Source organism: Calonectris borealis, chromosome Z, assembly GCF_964195595.1.
Source record: "Calonectris borealis chromosome Z, bCalBor7.hap1.2, whole genome shotgun sequence".
Taxonomy (NCBI): domain Eukaryota; kingdom Metazoa; phylum Chordata; class Aves; order Procellariiformes; family Procellariidae; genus Calonectris; species Calonectris borealis.
Window position 1 is genome coordinate 72,243,113 of NC_134352.1, and position 14,909 is coordinate 72,258,021.

The 14,909-nt window shown below is 40.9% G+C and overlaps 1 protein-coding gene across 3 annotated transcripts in view; it reads left to right on the forward strand.

Moving 5' to 3' along the window:
* FYB1 (FYN binding protein 1) overlaps window positions 1-14,909 on the forward strand; it is a 68,664-nt gene that overhangs the window by 10,124 nt on the left and 43,631 nt on the right. For all 3 annotated transcript variants that reach the window (XM_075138093.1, XM_075138094.1, XM_075138095.1), the window contains exon 2: window positions 13,420-14,569. In XM_075138093.1, coding sequence (XP_074994194.1) covers window positions 13,420-14,569 — 1,150 coding nt within the window. The remainder of the gene's footprint in view (window positions 1-13,419; window positions 14,570-14,909) is intronic.

The window sequence follows — 14,909 nt, forward strand, 5'->3', positions numbered from 1 at the left end:
GAATATCATGACAGCATAGGCTCATTTTTTCTATTGTGAATTTTCCACTGATGTGGTTAAACTGTTGACTACAGGAGGAGTTGCAGAAACGGTGCATAGGATGTGTGGCAAACGGATGAATGATGATTTATAAACAAGTAGAATGGGTCTGCAGCAAGAAAGAATGCATGCCAGGCCTACACAGGTGATTCCTAATCTCTGTTTGCACAGTGGCAGTAGCTGAACATGAAATGTGTTCTTGTCTTCCTTTCCCCACTCTTCTACCATACATCTTCCCTTCCACAACCTGGGATCCCAATCTGTTCCCTACCTCCTTACAACACAGTTTTAGTTCTACAAAAAAGAACCTTAACTGCATCCTGTCACAGAGTTCTGTTTCACTCTGCTTTGGTCTTGATTCTGCACTCTCAAACACCACTCAGAGTCTCTGCACTGACTGAACTCACGGAACAGACTGGGAAACAGGGAGCTGGTGGTGGTCCAGCTGCAGAGTCCAGCAAGTTATGGCTAATCCGCTGGTGGGTAGTAGCTGCCTGTGTGAAGGCTCTCTTCAGCCATGTGATAAGCACACTAATTACTTGTGTGGAGGCACTTTATCCTGCAGTTCAGGTGAGAAGCAGGTAGCGTTTCAACAGAACCACCTGCAAGCAAAACTGAGAGTCACTGCTATCACAGAATCATAGAAAGCCCAGGTTAGAAGGGACCTCGAAAGATCATCTAGTCCAACTCTTAGTGCTACAGCTCATTTTGAAGTAGTTCACAAACTGCTAATAGTACACATCACTTTTCATCAACTGCTCTGTATGGGTTTGCACTGCTTATAAACTCTGAGAGCAGAGAATCTATAGAGAGGTCATTAAATGCTACTGAAGGACAAAATCTGTGAAAGTACTTAGCAGCTTTTCCTTTCTGGCCTTTGCAAATCAGCTGGTTCTACTAGAATCAGCAGTATTTTTCAATGCAAAGGACAAGAAACTGAAAAAACTTCATAAGATAGACAAAAATATCTGATGCTAGATTAACTGTACTTGAAATTGTGAAGCCTTGCTAAAATTAGTTCCTCTTGTGTGCATTTCTCATCTGTTGATTTGCTTGCCGTTAAAAGATTAAGGATGTAATAGAGATGTTTTGTAAATACTCCCCAGTGCAAGGTACTACATTAGTTACAAAAAAGAGACATTACAGAATGATATCAGAGATCAGCGTTATATAACGTCTCGCCCACCTGAACATGGCGTTTGGTGAGCTCTACAGTGTAGCTCCTTGTTGGATACTTCTTGTGTTATTCCTGGCACAAGAGCAGAAGAAAAGGAGCTCCAGCATGGAAAGAAGAGCGTTTTCCTTTCTTATCCGGCTCTTCAGTGAGTCAAGAGGACTTGCATGAGAAAGTAATCATCTATTTTCTGAAACCTGTTAATGATACACAGACAAAAATACACACTCTTTAGCTGTGTGACTGCCTGGGAAAACTGATTTGACAAAATAAGCCAAGAAGGTTTCATTACAACATAGATAAAAATTCTACCATATAAATCAGGTTAAACTGTAAAGCACTGATTTTTTTTTTTTTTTTAACTTGGCCTTTCCCACTTCATGTTTTAAAATATAAACATACTTGTAATACAGCATATATGGTAACTAACAAGTTAAAATTCAAGACCATGAGAAGAGACTCTAAAATTATTAGCTGCAGTTATACTAAATAATACTAATTATCACAGAAGCACCGTGAAAGGGCGCAGAGGCAGAATGGTGAAAGATTCATGGCAAATGAGAACTTAACTTGAGCCTTTATTTTCTCTGTTTCAGATGTTTTCAAATTTGGCCTTACTTGTTACAGGTACTTTCTTGAGAGCACATAAAGTACAGAAAGATGTCAACTGCATTTCATTAAAACTCATTTTTATCTTAACTTTATCACTAATTGCTTGACTTATCAAAATTGACCATGGAAATCTGTTTTTGAGGTTTTTATTTTTTTTAAGCAAACATCTTTTTAAAGCAAAATCAGCCTGACCAGCTCTGGTATGATTTGGGCAATAGCTACCAAATATAGTCTGATCTTCCACCTTTTAAAAGGAAAAAACTGAAGACCTGTTGGTAAAAAACCATTAAGAGAGGCTAAGTTGCTCTCATCTGAAACCTTTTCTTCAGAGGTTTGAGGAGAGTTTGAAGGGTAAAGACACTTCCCAGAGAAAGCTCATGATAACTGAGCTAGGTGATGCCTGAAGAGACACAGACATTAGCTGTGAGTCTTCTGTGCCCCCATAAGCTAGTGCAGAAAGGCAAACAGTGAGACCAGGACCTTGCCTGGAGCTGGGATGCTTTTTAGGAAACATGGGTTTCTGTTTTGCTTCTCTGCACCAAAAGCAGATGAGACTTTAAGAACTGATGGGGCTTTAACATACAAGAGGGCAGGAAAGGAGGTTGTTAAGTTTTGAGTGGGAAAGCATGGGATGTCCAGAGAGATCCCTCTCTCCCTCCCACAGGGTTTGCACAACTCGTGGTGAGGTATTTGCATGTTCTTGCACATTTTTTTTGCCTCCCATGCGGAGGCAGGGAAGGATATGTTGAGGAGAAAGGGAAGTCAGGGGTGTTTTGCTAAAGCTGTCTGTTCCTCTTGCTTTTCCACTTCCTCCTCCTTCTGGCATCAGCAGCTGGGGGAGATGCCAAGGGCAAAGCTGGGCCAGTGGATAATCCCCTGCCCAACCATTTACATGAGGGTATACGGGGAGGAAGCTGAAGCAACTTCTTCCTTGAGAAAGTCGTTTCCTCCCTCTCTTCCCACCCAATCTCCCCTTCCCCCAGTGCAGGCTCCCTCTCTTCTCCTCTCCCTGGGTGCCAGGATGCAGCTGATAGCAGCTGCTAAGATGGCCACCCCACGCTCTCAGGCTTGCGCTGGCTCCAGCCAGCCCTGGGTCCCTCCATGACAGGCTGAGCCCCAGCAGGGAGGCACAGAGCTAGTCAGGGCCCCATGAGCTGATGGTGGAGGAAGGCAGGGCACAGGCATGGCCACTGCTGAGGGGCACAGGAGAGGGGGGCTGAGGGAGCAAACATCATGAGGGCAGGCAAAAGGCTGCCCACCCTCCCCATGCAGAGCTGCCAGAGCTCCTTTCCCCATGCAAACTGCTTGTGCCCAGCTCCTGTTAGCCCTGCCATGCTCCTCCATACTCCCTCTCTCCCCAGTCTCTACTGATTTCCCTTCAGCTTCTACCAGCTTCCCAGCCAGACAGACCGCTTGCTTGCCAGCTTGCTTGCCAGCCTGCCTTACCAAGATGGCCACCAGGTCCTCTCCACAGCGTCCTTGCCTCAGGCCACGAGTTGGTTGCTGCAACCAACACAGCTACATGCACATCACCTGCAATTTAGCTTATTAAAATCATCTAATCAAGCTACTACTGGTGATCAGCTGAGGCCCTCAATGAGACACGACCTGTGGGATGTGAGGGGCAATAGTGCTGTGGCAAGCTCTGTGAGTCCTCCCAGCCTGTGCTTCACAGGGCTGTGTCTGTATGCATCAGGGCTCTTAATCACCATGGTGAACTGTGCACTTTCAAGAGGGTTTTCTGGTGCCTGTGGAGGGTTTAACGAAGGCCTGATGTTCCCGTTTGGTCTGTCCGGAGTGCTTTCTGCTGCCGTGCTGCTTTCCATTCCCCCTGAACTCCTGCTGCTGAACCCACGCAGACAGAACCCAGAAGCACTGACATCAGCAAAAACTACAGAGCTTGCAGGGAAAAAAAGCCTAGTTCAAAAGCCACTTAATCTGAGTCCCCTGCATGAGTGAGCTTTGCAGCAAAAGGGACAGGGAAGAGCCTGAGATATGGTGGGGTGGGTACTGAGGGGCACCCAAGGGGCGGAGCATAGAGAGGGGAGTGCAGGGCAATGAAGATGAGTAATTTGGTGGAATATGACAGTTAATACCTGAATACAAGCTTTGAATTCAAAGAAGAATTGCTTAAGATTTGAGCCAACAGAGCGCTTCTAAGGTCAAGTCACAAAAAAGAAAGACTTTTGGCTTTTTGCATGTAAGATTGTTTTGTACGGCAGGTACTTTGCATCAGCTTTAGATGTCCATGGGAAGGACTGTGCTCTGGAAGGAGTCATTTAATACAGTGCGTACACCCAAGCAGAAAACCAGGAGCTTAACATGCACCTGACTGTGATGCTCTGGATTACACTGGGCTTTCTTTCGTGACAGAAACACGTCCCTCACAAAGCATATTTGGGGTAAGGAGATTCTGCCAGTATCATTTTACTTCTTTCTTGAATTTGCCAATTCTACCTTTCTACCTATAAATAGTGGAAACAGATTTCTGCACTCCTTGTTCAGACAAATATAAATATGGTAATAACAGTCAACAGTTATAAGATTATAGGGATTGAATATGACAATTTAGAAGAGCCTCAGCATTGACTGGAGGAGCTTTCAGCTGTCCACAAACAGTAGCTGGAAAGCCCAGTTGTTCCGATAAGCATGACAGTGCATGTAGACACGAGAGAATGCTGCTAATTCACTCATGACCACATCAAACTTCTGTCAGAAATACTAAAACCTCCTTCAAATGGCAACTCGATGGACATGCAACAGCACATTTTTCAGGAAGTCTAGCCCTGTCTGCAGACACAAAGATAACTGACTGACTGACGCTACAAGAAACGTTCGTTCTCATAGCGTGCTGTAGCAATTGCAGGCAGAAGCTCCTGCCAGTGTTCAGGAATATCAAGTTTTTACTGAAAATCAGGTACTTTCCAAAGTGATGCTGTAACAGGATCGCCACCGCGGCGAGGTGGCACTTTTACTCAGAACTGCTGACTCTGGGGAGTGGCACAGCATTGCTAAGCAGGACTGCTAACTCTTGCCTTGCCCTCGGATGAGGTTCACATGCTTGAAATGTTATCCCCCAGGGAGCAGCATGAAACCAGGTAGACTGTGACTCCCTCGGTACAAGTATGTACAAAGAGGTTATCTGTGGAGAAATGTGTCATTTCTGCTGCTGCATTTCCTAGTCTGCCGCTAGGAGGCAAAAGCCCCTTGAGAGTGAGGAGGAGGCAGGAAGAGAAGTGAAAAACTGTGCTAACATTGACTTTCTCTTGCTAGGCGCTCCACATATTTGCATGTGTTGTGTATTATCTGTCCAAAGGTGCTCTCCCATGCACTTTTTTTTCCTATACATACATGGTTTAAGGATTACCTGCCCCAGCCAATCATTTCTGTCTTTTTCTTCTCCCACCCTCGCTCGCCCCTAATTCTGTTATGCTGACTCATCTGTTTTGGGATCATGTAATTGACTAAGCTCAGTGAAATGAAGCAGGTTAAAAACAACATGGAAAGAAAAAAAGGTAGTTTTATTTTGCATCATGTCACTTCAGTTTACACCACCTCCAACAATGGTACTGACATCTGTGGAGGTAAAAGATACTGACTATGATTTTCTTTGTGAGTGTAGGACTGGAAAGACAGAGGCGTTCAGATAGGAGTGCCTGACCTTTCAAACCATTTCAGAGCTCAGGACATCAGTAGATAAAAGATACCTTAAAAAGATGGACTAGCACTTACTGCAGAGAAACTCAGTGAGTTTCTTTTTTTCTCCCCTTTTTTCTTTCCTCTGTTTTTGACAAATTTGATTCCTAAGCAGCCACTTTTCCCAAAGGTACAGGGAAACAGAAAGTTGAATAAATGCTTTATAAAAAAAACTACTTAAGGCTGCAGTCATAAAAGTTGCAGATGAGAACAGTAACACACCATTGGTATGCTGGGATTTAGATGCTGGTTTTGATCTACACAGAGTCTGGAATAGCATGCTTATACATGAGAAGGCATTATCATTATTGATATTCTTGTCTTGTTTGAATATAATCTTGTGATTTTATTGCTGCTGCTGCTGTTGTTTTTGTGACAAATATAAAAGGCAAAATATCTATAAGCTGCTTTCAGGCTTGCGGGTCCTGTTCCTTAAAATATTAATTCCTTCAGATTCTTTCTTCACCTAAAAATAGCTAATTCCCCCAAATGACTCACAAATATCCTTCACGGAAATAAGTGGAAAAAACAGAGAGGATCTGGGAAGCTGTTGCACCTGCAAGTGTAAAATGAAGCATACATAGTAGACATACGGTAGACATTGCAGATGGGCAGCTTTCACAGCAATTTCACAGCATAAACGGTTATTTTCATTGTGTTCGTTGCAATTTATATTCTCAGCAGCATTCGATCAGTTAGGGATATATTTATTTCTGTGTATTGGATGAAAGAGAAGACAACAGGAGCTGTCTAGCATTCAGAGTTGCAAAGATCTTTGATCATTTCATGATTCGTCTAGCACTGATACTATGCGCAAACCTTTGCAGCAGTGTTTACCCATGAAAAATCACTATATTGCTACAGTTAGCACCTTAAAAGAGTCGTGAAGACCGCCATATAGAATAGCAACAGTCACAAAGTCTAATCTGCCTTAATAATAAATGCTTCATCATTGGTGATGAATGTTTATTTTCACAAATAAATATGATTTTATACATAAAATACAGTGTTTAGCAGAATGAATAGCATAAAGAACTGCATTTCTCCCACTAAGAAAAAAACATTGCATTATGTAACAAAAAAACAGTTATCATTGGCAAGTGGCAAATATAAAGCATGTGGCAATGTTTTTAACTCAAATAAGCTCCATCCAGCACTCTAATAAGCTTCTGAGCTAGCTAAGATAGAATTTTTTGTAGAATTATGTAGAAATATCAAACACTTCCAATGCTTTATTTTGACACTCAAAAATGTTTCAAAAAATACTAAGGAAGTTGTGCAGAAGAAGAAGTGATAGACAATGAGGAAGAGTCAAACAACCTTTTATGAAGCTTAAAGACACACAATTTTTCTTCTGCAATCTCATCCCTGGGCAGAACTCCAGAAGCTTCACTGAGCTTCACTGAGCTGAAGGGTTCTGCCTTCGTGGTTTGGGTTTACCTTCAGCACAAACACAGGTTTAGAATTTCTTGTGAAGCTTATTTTCTCACAATCGGTTTTCTTATCTATATCATTCTTCAAAGTCTTTGATTTGTGTAATGAACTCACAGGCAGAAGGGCAGAAGAAATGTTTGATCATAGTTTCTAAAAAAAAAATCTCCACATAACAAAAGCTTTAAAAAACTGGCCAGTGGAATCTCTTGAGATCCTACCGGCAAAGGTGGGAGCAAGCAAACACGTTAGCTGACACCTGATGAGTGGGAATGATGGTAGCATTGGACTAGACTTGATGACCCAAGAGTCTTTGTGCTTATAATTACCACACACATTTCATTAGCCATTATTCTGTAAAGACTCAAGCTTGTATGCACTAAGATAGCTTTACAGAACTCCGCAATATGGGGTAACTGCAGTACTTTTAGATCACTGGTGAACACTGCTGATGGCAGCAGCCAAACAATCTGAACAAATTTTAGTTCCTTTTTCCCCCACCACTTCTTGCCTAATATCCTGAGGAGAGCAGTTTTCTCTACTGATCATGATAATGAAACCCACAAGCAGCGTTCTTATGCAAACCCCCGCTGAGAAGCAGAACTCCTTTTAGACCAGACTGTTAAGGTAATACACCCGTGGATTGTCTCATTGGGGGAGCCAGTTTTTCTGCCTGTATCAAAATATTGGAGAGCTTTGGGGAATCCAGGTAAATCGTTGTACGTGATTGTCTTAGAAATAAACGTGCAAAATTTCAGGGGAAATAGAATCAGTACAAGGTATTACATATAACCTCATATAGCTGGAAATTTTAATTGAGATTCTACTTACAATTAGTTGTGGGGCTGAAAAGATGCCAAGCCAATGAAATGGACTTTTCTCTCTCAAAGTTTTCTGTTTGGTTCCCTGAAATTGTACTAAAAGCAGTCCTGATTTAAGTGACCTTTGCATTTTGAATAATAACAGAAATGGTATAACTTAAAGGCAATTATTTTCTAGTAATTCCTTTTGCATTATTGTGGCTGGTTGGTTTGTGGGTGGGGTATTTTTTAATATACCATACTCTGGATTGAGATATCACTATATGTATTTTGTTAGTAATGGGTCATGGAAAATTTGTTTCTTCCCAGCAGTGAGTCAGAATGGTACTCAATGTCTAAAAACTGCACATAATTTCCTTTAAAATCATACAGTATCTTGAAATTCTGGAAAGAAGGATAGGAACTTTTCAGTGGCACGAACTCAAGTTTTTCTTCCTTGAGACTTGGAGATGTTACATTAGCTTTAGTGGAATAACCAGAGTCAAATCAAAGATGTTCATAAGGCAGTCACTGTATACACGATATATAAATAGGGTTCTGAGTGAAGAGGGATCTGTCCGCTTCATTTCTGGGCACACTCACTAGAAAATTTACATTATTCTGAAAGTTGTTGATTAGCATATGAGAAAAATAATTTTAAAAGCCCAAATTATTAAGTATCATGAAACTCTGTGCTTAGGTAAAGTCATGTTAAAAAAAATCATAATCATTTTTCAGAAAGGGATATTAGTTATTTTTTTTTTAATTGGATAGAAGTTATTGGTGGAAAATTGAAGTTGCCAGGCTTCTGTTGTTGAAGATTGAGTTGCCAACTGTTGATAGTTTTTCTGATTTTGACGTAGACATGTACCAAAAGGAAGCAAGAAAATAAAAGTCTTTTTGTGAGACTTTGTGTTGAACATATCAGGACATAGGATGAAGAGATGACCGTGCATGGATAGATGCTTTGGCCTTGAGCATAGGCTGTGACAGCAATAGTTTGGGACGTCATCTGGCTGTTCTGGTCAAGCCCTATGCCTTCACTAGGCCTGGTCTCAAACTGACCTGGAGCGGATGAACTATATTGTCCTCTAATGTTCCTGCAATACGATCTAGTTGGTCTTACGATTAGGTGAAAGATGAGAAAAAGTGACAAGAGAGGAACCACAAAGGTGTAGAGGAATGCACAATGGAAAAGATACAGAATACAGTGTGATCAGGCTGGAACACTGTCTTGCTAAATTTTGACAGCCACATGTCCTCATGAGTGTGCTGGTTTTATCTTGCTGGTTTTAGGGGGATGTTTGAAACTATGCTCTCGGGATAACATAGAGGCTGTCAGCCTCTCACTGGGTAATCCCTTAGATTTCTGTCTATGCTCTCATCCTCCAGGTCTGCCTTTCAAAAAAAACCCAGACAGCAGAATAGCCTGCTTCTTCGTTATTTAGTATCTGATGAGGGCTCATTTCTCTTGTATACCAATTATTGTATTAGCAAGTCTTTTGTTAATACAAACATCTGTTTGGGCAGATGTTGTCTTTCTGCCTTCTTTTCATATTTCTGCTACCTACATTCATAGGTACAGAATATTGAGACATCTTAACTCCACTTTCCAAGTGCTGCACTCACTATTAGAGGGAGTCTTCTTTAACTAGTAATTATAACTAGACGCAAGGGGAAGAAAAGCAACTTGGAAATGATTTCTCTCTTCTGGAAACAACGAAGTTGCATAATGATAATTCTGAAGTCTCTCTCTGTCTGGAAAAGGAAATCGTCAAACAATAATTTATCATGAATTCAGAATGGCACTAGCATCTTGTGCAAGCAGCTAAACTCCCTCAAATCCATTAACTTCAGTTAAAGTTAAATCAGGCCTTTATAAATAATTTTCAGATCTGTATTTTTCTGTAACTTTCATATGTCATTTTCCTTGCCTTTTCTATCCAGTTCCTTATTCCTTATATCCTATCCATGGGTTAGAACTCAATTCCCTTAGTGGTTATCAGCTTCTCTGGTTATTTCACTGTCACAGAATTCATGAGTATACACACTCTTCTTCTTAAAGGGATAGCTTTATAATTTTTATTTCATTATTTTCTAGCAAACTCATCGGGATCTGATTCTGTTAAAAGATTATGAGCTTTTAAAAGGCCTCTTTAGACACTACCACTTGGGAATAGAAAGGAAAAAGTTACAGGTGAGAAGCGAAAAGATGGATTTTTTCCTTTATAAATCAGATCTGCATATATTTTGAAGAATTGCACAATTCCTTGACTGTTGTACAGGCAACAGTTACATATATTTCATTTGCTTAATTAAGGATTGTATGCACACACATCTGCTATTCCTTTCATTGATCCAGTGTTGCTGTTTGAAGAAAGAGCAACCACGAGGGGAAGTTGAAGTGAAATGATCTTTTGGCTTCACCAAGACTGGAAAGTAAATGATGAGAGCATATTTTGGTTTTTGATCAGGCTGTAGTTGAGAATGGAATATTCACAGTAAATTCAGGAAGAATGCAGTTGGAACTTTTATATTTCTTATGTTCTCATTACAATGTACTTCTGTACGGAAATGTGCAGTTATATGGTAAATAATGGAGAATTGCACTTGTTTACACTGAGGTGTAATTGAGATCTAGTTGTGGAAGAATTCTGTACAAGTGTATCTTGGTATCTGTGTGAGTCTCTGTTGAAGGCAGTGGGAGGCTGGGAAAGCACTGCATATACAAATCTCCTTGATAAATCTCTGGCAGGGGAACTAAAACCTGGATATTGTTCTAGATTTGAGCAAACACATTTGAATAATGCAACCACGTCGTATCAAAGCAAATGTTACTGTGCACCTCATGTGCTGCTTCCAGTTCAGATCAGAAGCTGAAAAGCCAAAATATTTTGCACTGAGTTTCTCAATAGAGCACAAAGAGAAAGTTCTTCTTGCATGAGACTCCTCTGTCCCACAGGCACTTTGCACTTCAGAGCGGAAGGGTAGGGTGAACTTAATCTCACTTCAGAATCTTTTGAAGTTCCCATTTCATGATTTATAACCTATTGTATATGCTAATGGAATAGGTAACTGCTGTTGCTTCTGGGAAGGGAAACACAGAAACTGTGGGGGTTACTCTGTAAGCCGGGCCACAAAGAAAAGATTCTCTCTTTTTCCCAGTTCCCCATCTGTCTACCTGGTCAGTCAGGTTGTGCATTAGAATCCACAATATGGCTTCTAGTATAACGTAGCTTATGAAAGCAGGAACTGGTGACGTACATTAAAGACAAGCAGAAAGATTTCACGGAGTTTCTTACTCTCTTCTGATTCTTAGTGTTACTTTTACCACTTACTATTCACTGTAAGTAAATGAGAGAGGCTACACTGCTGATTGTAAACCTTTCCATATGCCCAGGAGCTTCTTACTCTTGAAGAGCTTGTAAATCTGCATGACTAGGACAAGGTTTGTTCGCAGTACTGGGAAGAAATTTATTAAAAGAAATCCATTGACAGTCCTAATGTGGCAGTAGTGAATGGTTCAGTGCATTTGAAAGCATGTATGTATGTAATTGATCTTGCTATTGCAAAGATGTAGAAAACTTCTCAGAAACCATATATCATAACATGAAGTTTCTTCAAAGCCACATTTCCAGCTTCCAAAAGGTCTACATGCTGAATGTCTCTTGGCAGAACGTTCACATGACTGTAGTTTGACACAGTATGTTTTCTTAAATTTCAAATGGAAGAGGAGAAGAATCAATTTATTGCTATAACTTTCAAAAGAAATAAGCTGCTGAGTTGGCCAAGCAGCTGGTCAGATTGTAATTCATAAGTTCTGAAGACTTCAGACACTGAGGTAAAATTATAGTATCTCTGATGGTTTAGATTTTGTTACAGAAGTTAAAAAAACCCATTCATTAGTACAAAGTCAAAGGAGATCAGAGACAAAAGGCTTTGTTATTCTCTCTGGCATTGCAATTAGCTTAACTTTCTGTTTAAGTGGGCAAAATCAGTGCTTTGTGAGGTATTGTGGGAGAAATCTTGAATGATTAGTGATGTACGTATCTCTGCAGTGTAATTGTGTGTGTGTGAGTGCATATGCGTCAACCAGCAGTAGATGGCTTAAACCTGATAATCTCCATAGTAAACGTGTACTTCCTCCCTTCCCTATATGTGCAAAAGAGATAACAATATGGTGCTTTGGGGATAAGTTGCATATATGTCTATCTTGTTTTGACTGCATTTATTGTAAGTAACTTTGCAGTATAATACAAACAGTTTGGAAAGACTGAATTTCTTGGTGGTACTTAAAGACTGGGAAAGTTGCAGAAGTCACAGGTAAAACTATTCCAACATAACAGGTAATTCATCTAATGTGATACAATCAAACGGAAGGCAAAAGGAGCAAAACCCCAATTTAGAAGCTCTTGTTAATGAAATAAAAAAAATTACTGAACACCCGCTGAACTGTACTGAGTGAAGAAACAGTTCATTCTTCAACCTCTTTCCAAAATTTTTTCAGACCCCTATTTATTGTGCTTTGTAGTGATACTCCTTTGTTTCCAAACAAATTATTCAGAGCCCTTCCTAGTTATAACATCCCTGCTTTATACCATTAGTCTTACATTTTAACTTCCACGCACAAAACAGATCCCACTTAAACAAGCTGTGAATCAGATACACCAACCTATCTGGCGTAGCTGCACCCCTGCTGCCACTGTTGGCTGGGAAAGGACTCCCTGCTGCAGAGGGCTGCTGGAAACCAAAGGTGGCCCCAGCCCAGCACAGTGGGACCCGCTTACTCCCCTTTGCCCCCATCCTTCACTGTGCTGTCTTTTAATTGTACTGAATGCAAATGTATTAAGCTTTTGCTCTCAGTTCATATTAAAGACTGGTCCTGAAAACTATTGAATAGGGCTACCAGTTAAAACATTTTTGAACAAAGTTGGCTTTTATCCACTTGGAATTGTTCAAATTTTTTTTTCCCCCAAGAAGTTAAGTATCTTTGACAGTATCTGGGTGTATTGATTGTCATTTCTTCTTAGTTTACTCCACATATTCTCATTTTCCATCCACACATGCACAGGTTTTTTTCAGATACAAAATGGAGAAGAGAAACAAGGACAAAGTGAGGGCAAGGGGAGCAGTAGGGAAGAAAATTGCTGAGAAGGGAAAGAAAAACTGACACACACACCCCAAACCAGAAGAATTTCTGTTTTTACAAAGGAACTTGCAATTCTCCAAAGAGTTGGCAGGAATAACACTAGTCTGGTACATAATTCAGGTTCTAGTACAGTCTATGCTTCTCACTGCAGGACACTCACATTTTTAGGGATACACTAATTTTAAAGTAGTATGTATTTTCTTATATGTATTAGGTGTTCAGTTCCCCATTCCAGAAATAAACAGAAATTATAATATGCCCAAAAGGAGCTGAATGACTACTCTCTAAAGCCAGTACTGGCACTGAAAATTTTAAAAGATTGTGTAACAACAGCAAGGATATAACAAGATGCTCAGCTTCTCTAACCCTACAGGAAGATGTGCTACAATATCTCCGCAGCCAATCAGCAGTACTACAACCCTCAGACCAGGAAACTCTTTAAAGTACAGTATGTGTGAACATTGCAACGGGGACTTTCTCATTGCTGCTCTTTCTTTTTCTCTTCTTTATGCTTATAGGATGGCAAGGCAGATGTGAAATCACTCATGGCGAAATTTAATGTGGGTAACAGCCCCACAGAGGATGTTTCTGGTAACAGTCGACCCTTCAAAGTCCCAGGACAACCTATCCATACGGGATTACAGACAAGGAAAGCAGCACTTGAGAAATTTGCAAGTCAAGGAAACGCAACTTCTCCTTCAGGACCCAGTACCTTTCACAAAACTGTTCATCCTAAGCCTCCTCTGGGGGTCAAGCCTTCAATTGATGATAAAATAGAGAAGGATCCAAAGCCCCCATATTTGAAGCCAGTGGCACAAAGGTTTGGGGTTCAGCTTCAGGCAACTAGCAGAGAAAATGATGGAAAAGCTGGATGTACTAAACCCCCCACCAAAACCACTGACTTGGCAAAAGAAGAGCCAAAGCCTCTGTATCCAAAACCTGCAGGGAACAAGTTCCTTAACTCTGCTCCTCATGAGAAAGAAAAAGATCCTCTGGGAACAAAACCAAATTCAAATTTTGCACCACAGGAGAGTGAGGCAAAACCAGCATTTTCAAAAGTAACTGGAGTTAAGGAAAAGTTCATGTCTGCAACACAAGAAAATGAGCCCAAGCCTCCTTTCTCTAAACCACCTCTTGCACAGAAACCTTCTCTAAACCATGAGGTCTCCCGCAACGAAGACACTTCTAATAAAAATGTTTTTCTGCAAAAAGGACTATCAGGCCCTAGACCAAATATACACTCATTTAAAGCAGCAAAGGAAATGGATGAAAATAGTAACTGTGCTGCAGAATCTGCAGGCAGTCATTTTTCTAACATGGCTCTGAAGCCTACTGGCCGCTCGTCCAGCTCATCTCAAGGCACCCCCAAAAACGTGGAGGAAAAGACTGAAGAAAAGGGAATGAGTGCTGCCAAGAACATCTTTCTCAACAAAATCATCCAGGAAGAATCAGGTTCTTCTTCTCCTAAGTTCCATAAGACAAACACAGCGCTTCCTGCAGGAAGGCCGTCAGGTGGATCACAAGAAAAAGAGGATGGGGACAGGAGCTCAGGAACCCCCAAGCGGAAAGCCTTGCCCCCACTGTTCAAGCTGGGCCAGCCCCCGCAGAAACCCAGCAGACCCCCCAGCGTGGACCTGGAAAGGTTCCGGAAGAGCAGCCCAAAAGACAGTGAGTCTTCTCTGTTCTTGCTTTCTTGGGTATTGTGTTTTTTATGCATTTAATACTCCATTCATTTCAGGAGGAATTTTTTTCCCCCTCTTCTGTTCAGAACTAACACGAGACTTGTGCATCAGACAACCTCTTAAAGCTTTAACCTATGCTTGTGTCTCTTCCATACAGGACAGAAATTCAAATTATATTCTCCCTTCCGCAGCGATAACGTGTAGGATGAATGCTTTCTGTATTGGGTTTATTTGTTTTTCAAAAGTACTTAGATGTAGCTATAACTTGTGTCAGGGAGTTTAAGTATTTTTCTCAACAGACATTTAAGTCCTGATTTCCTATAAAT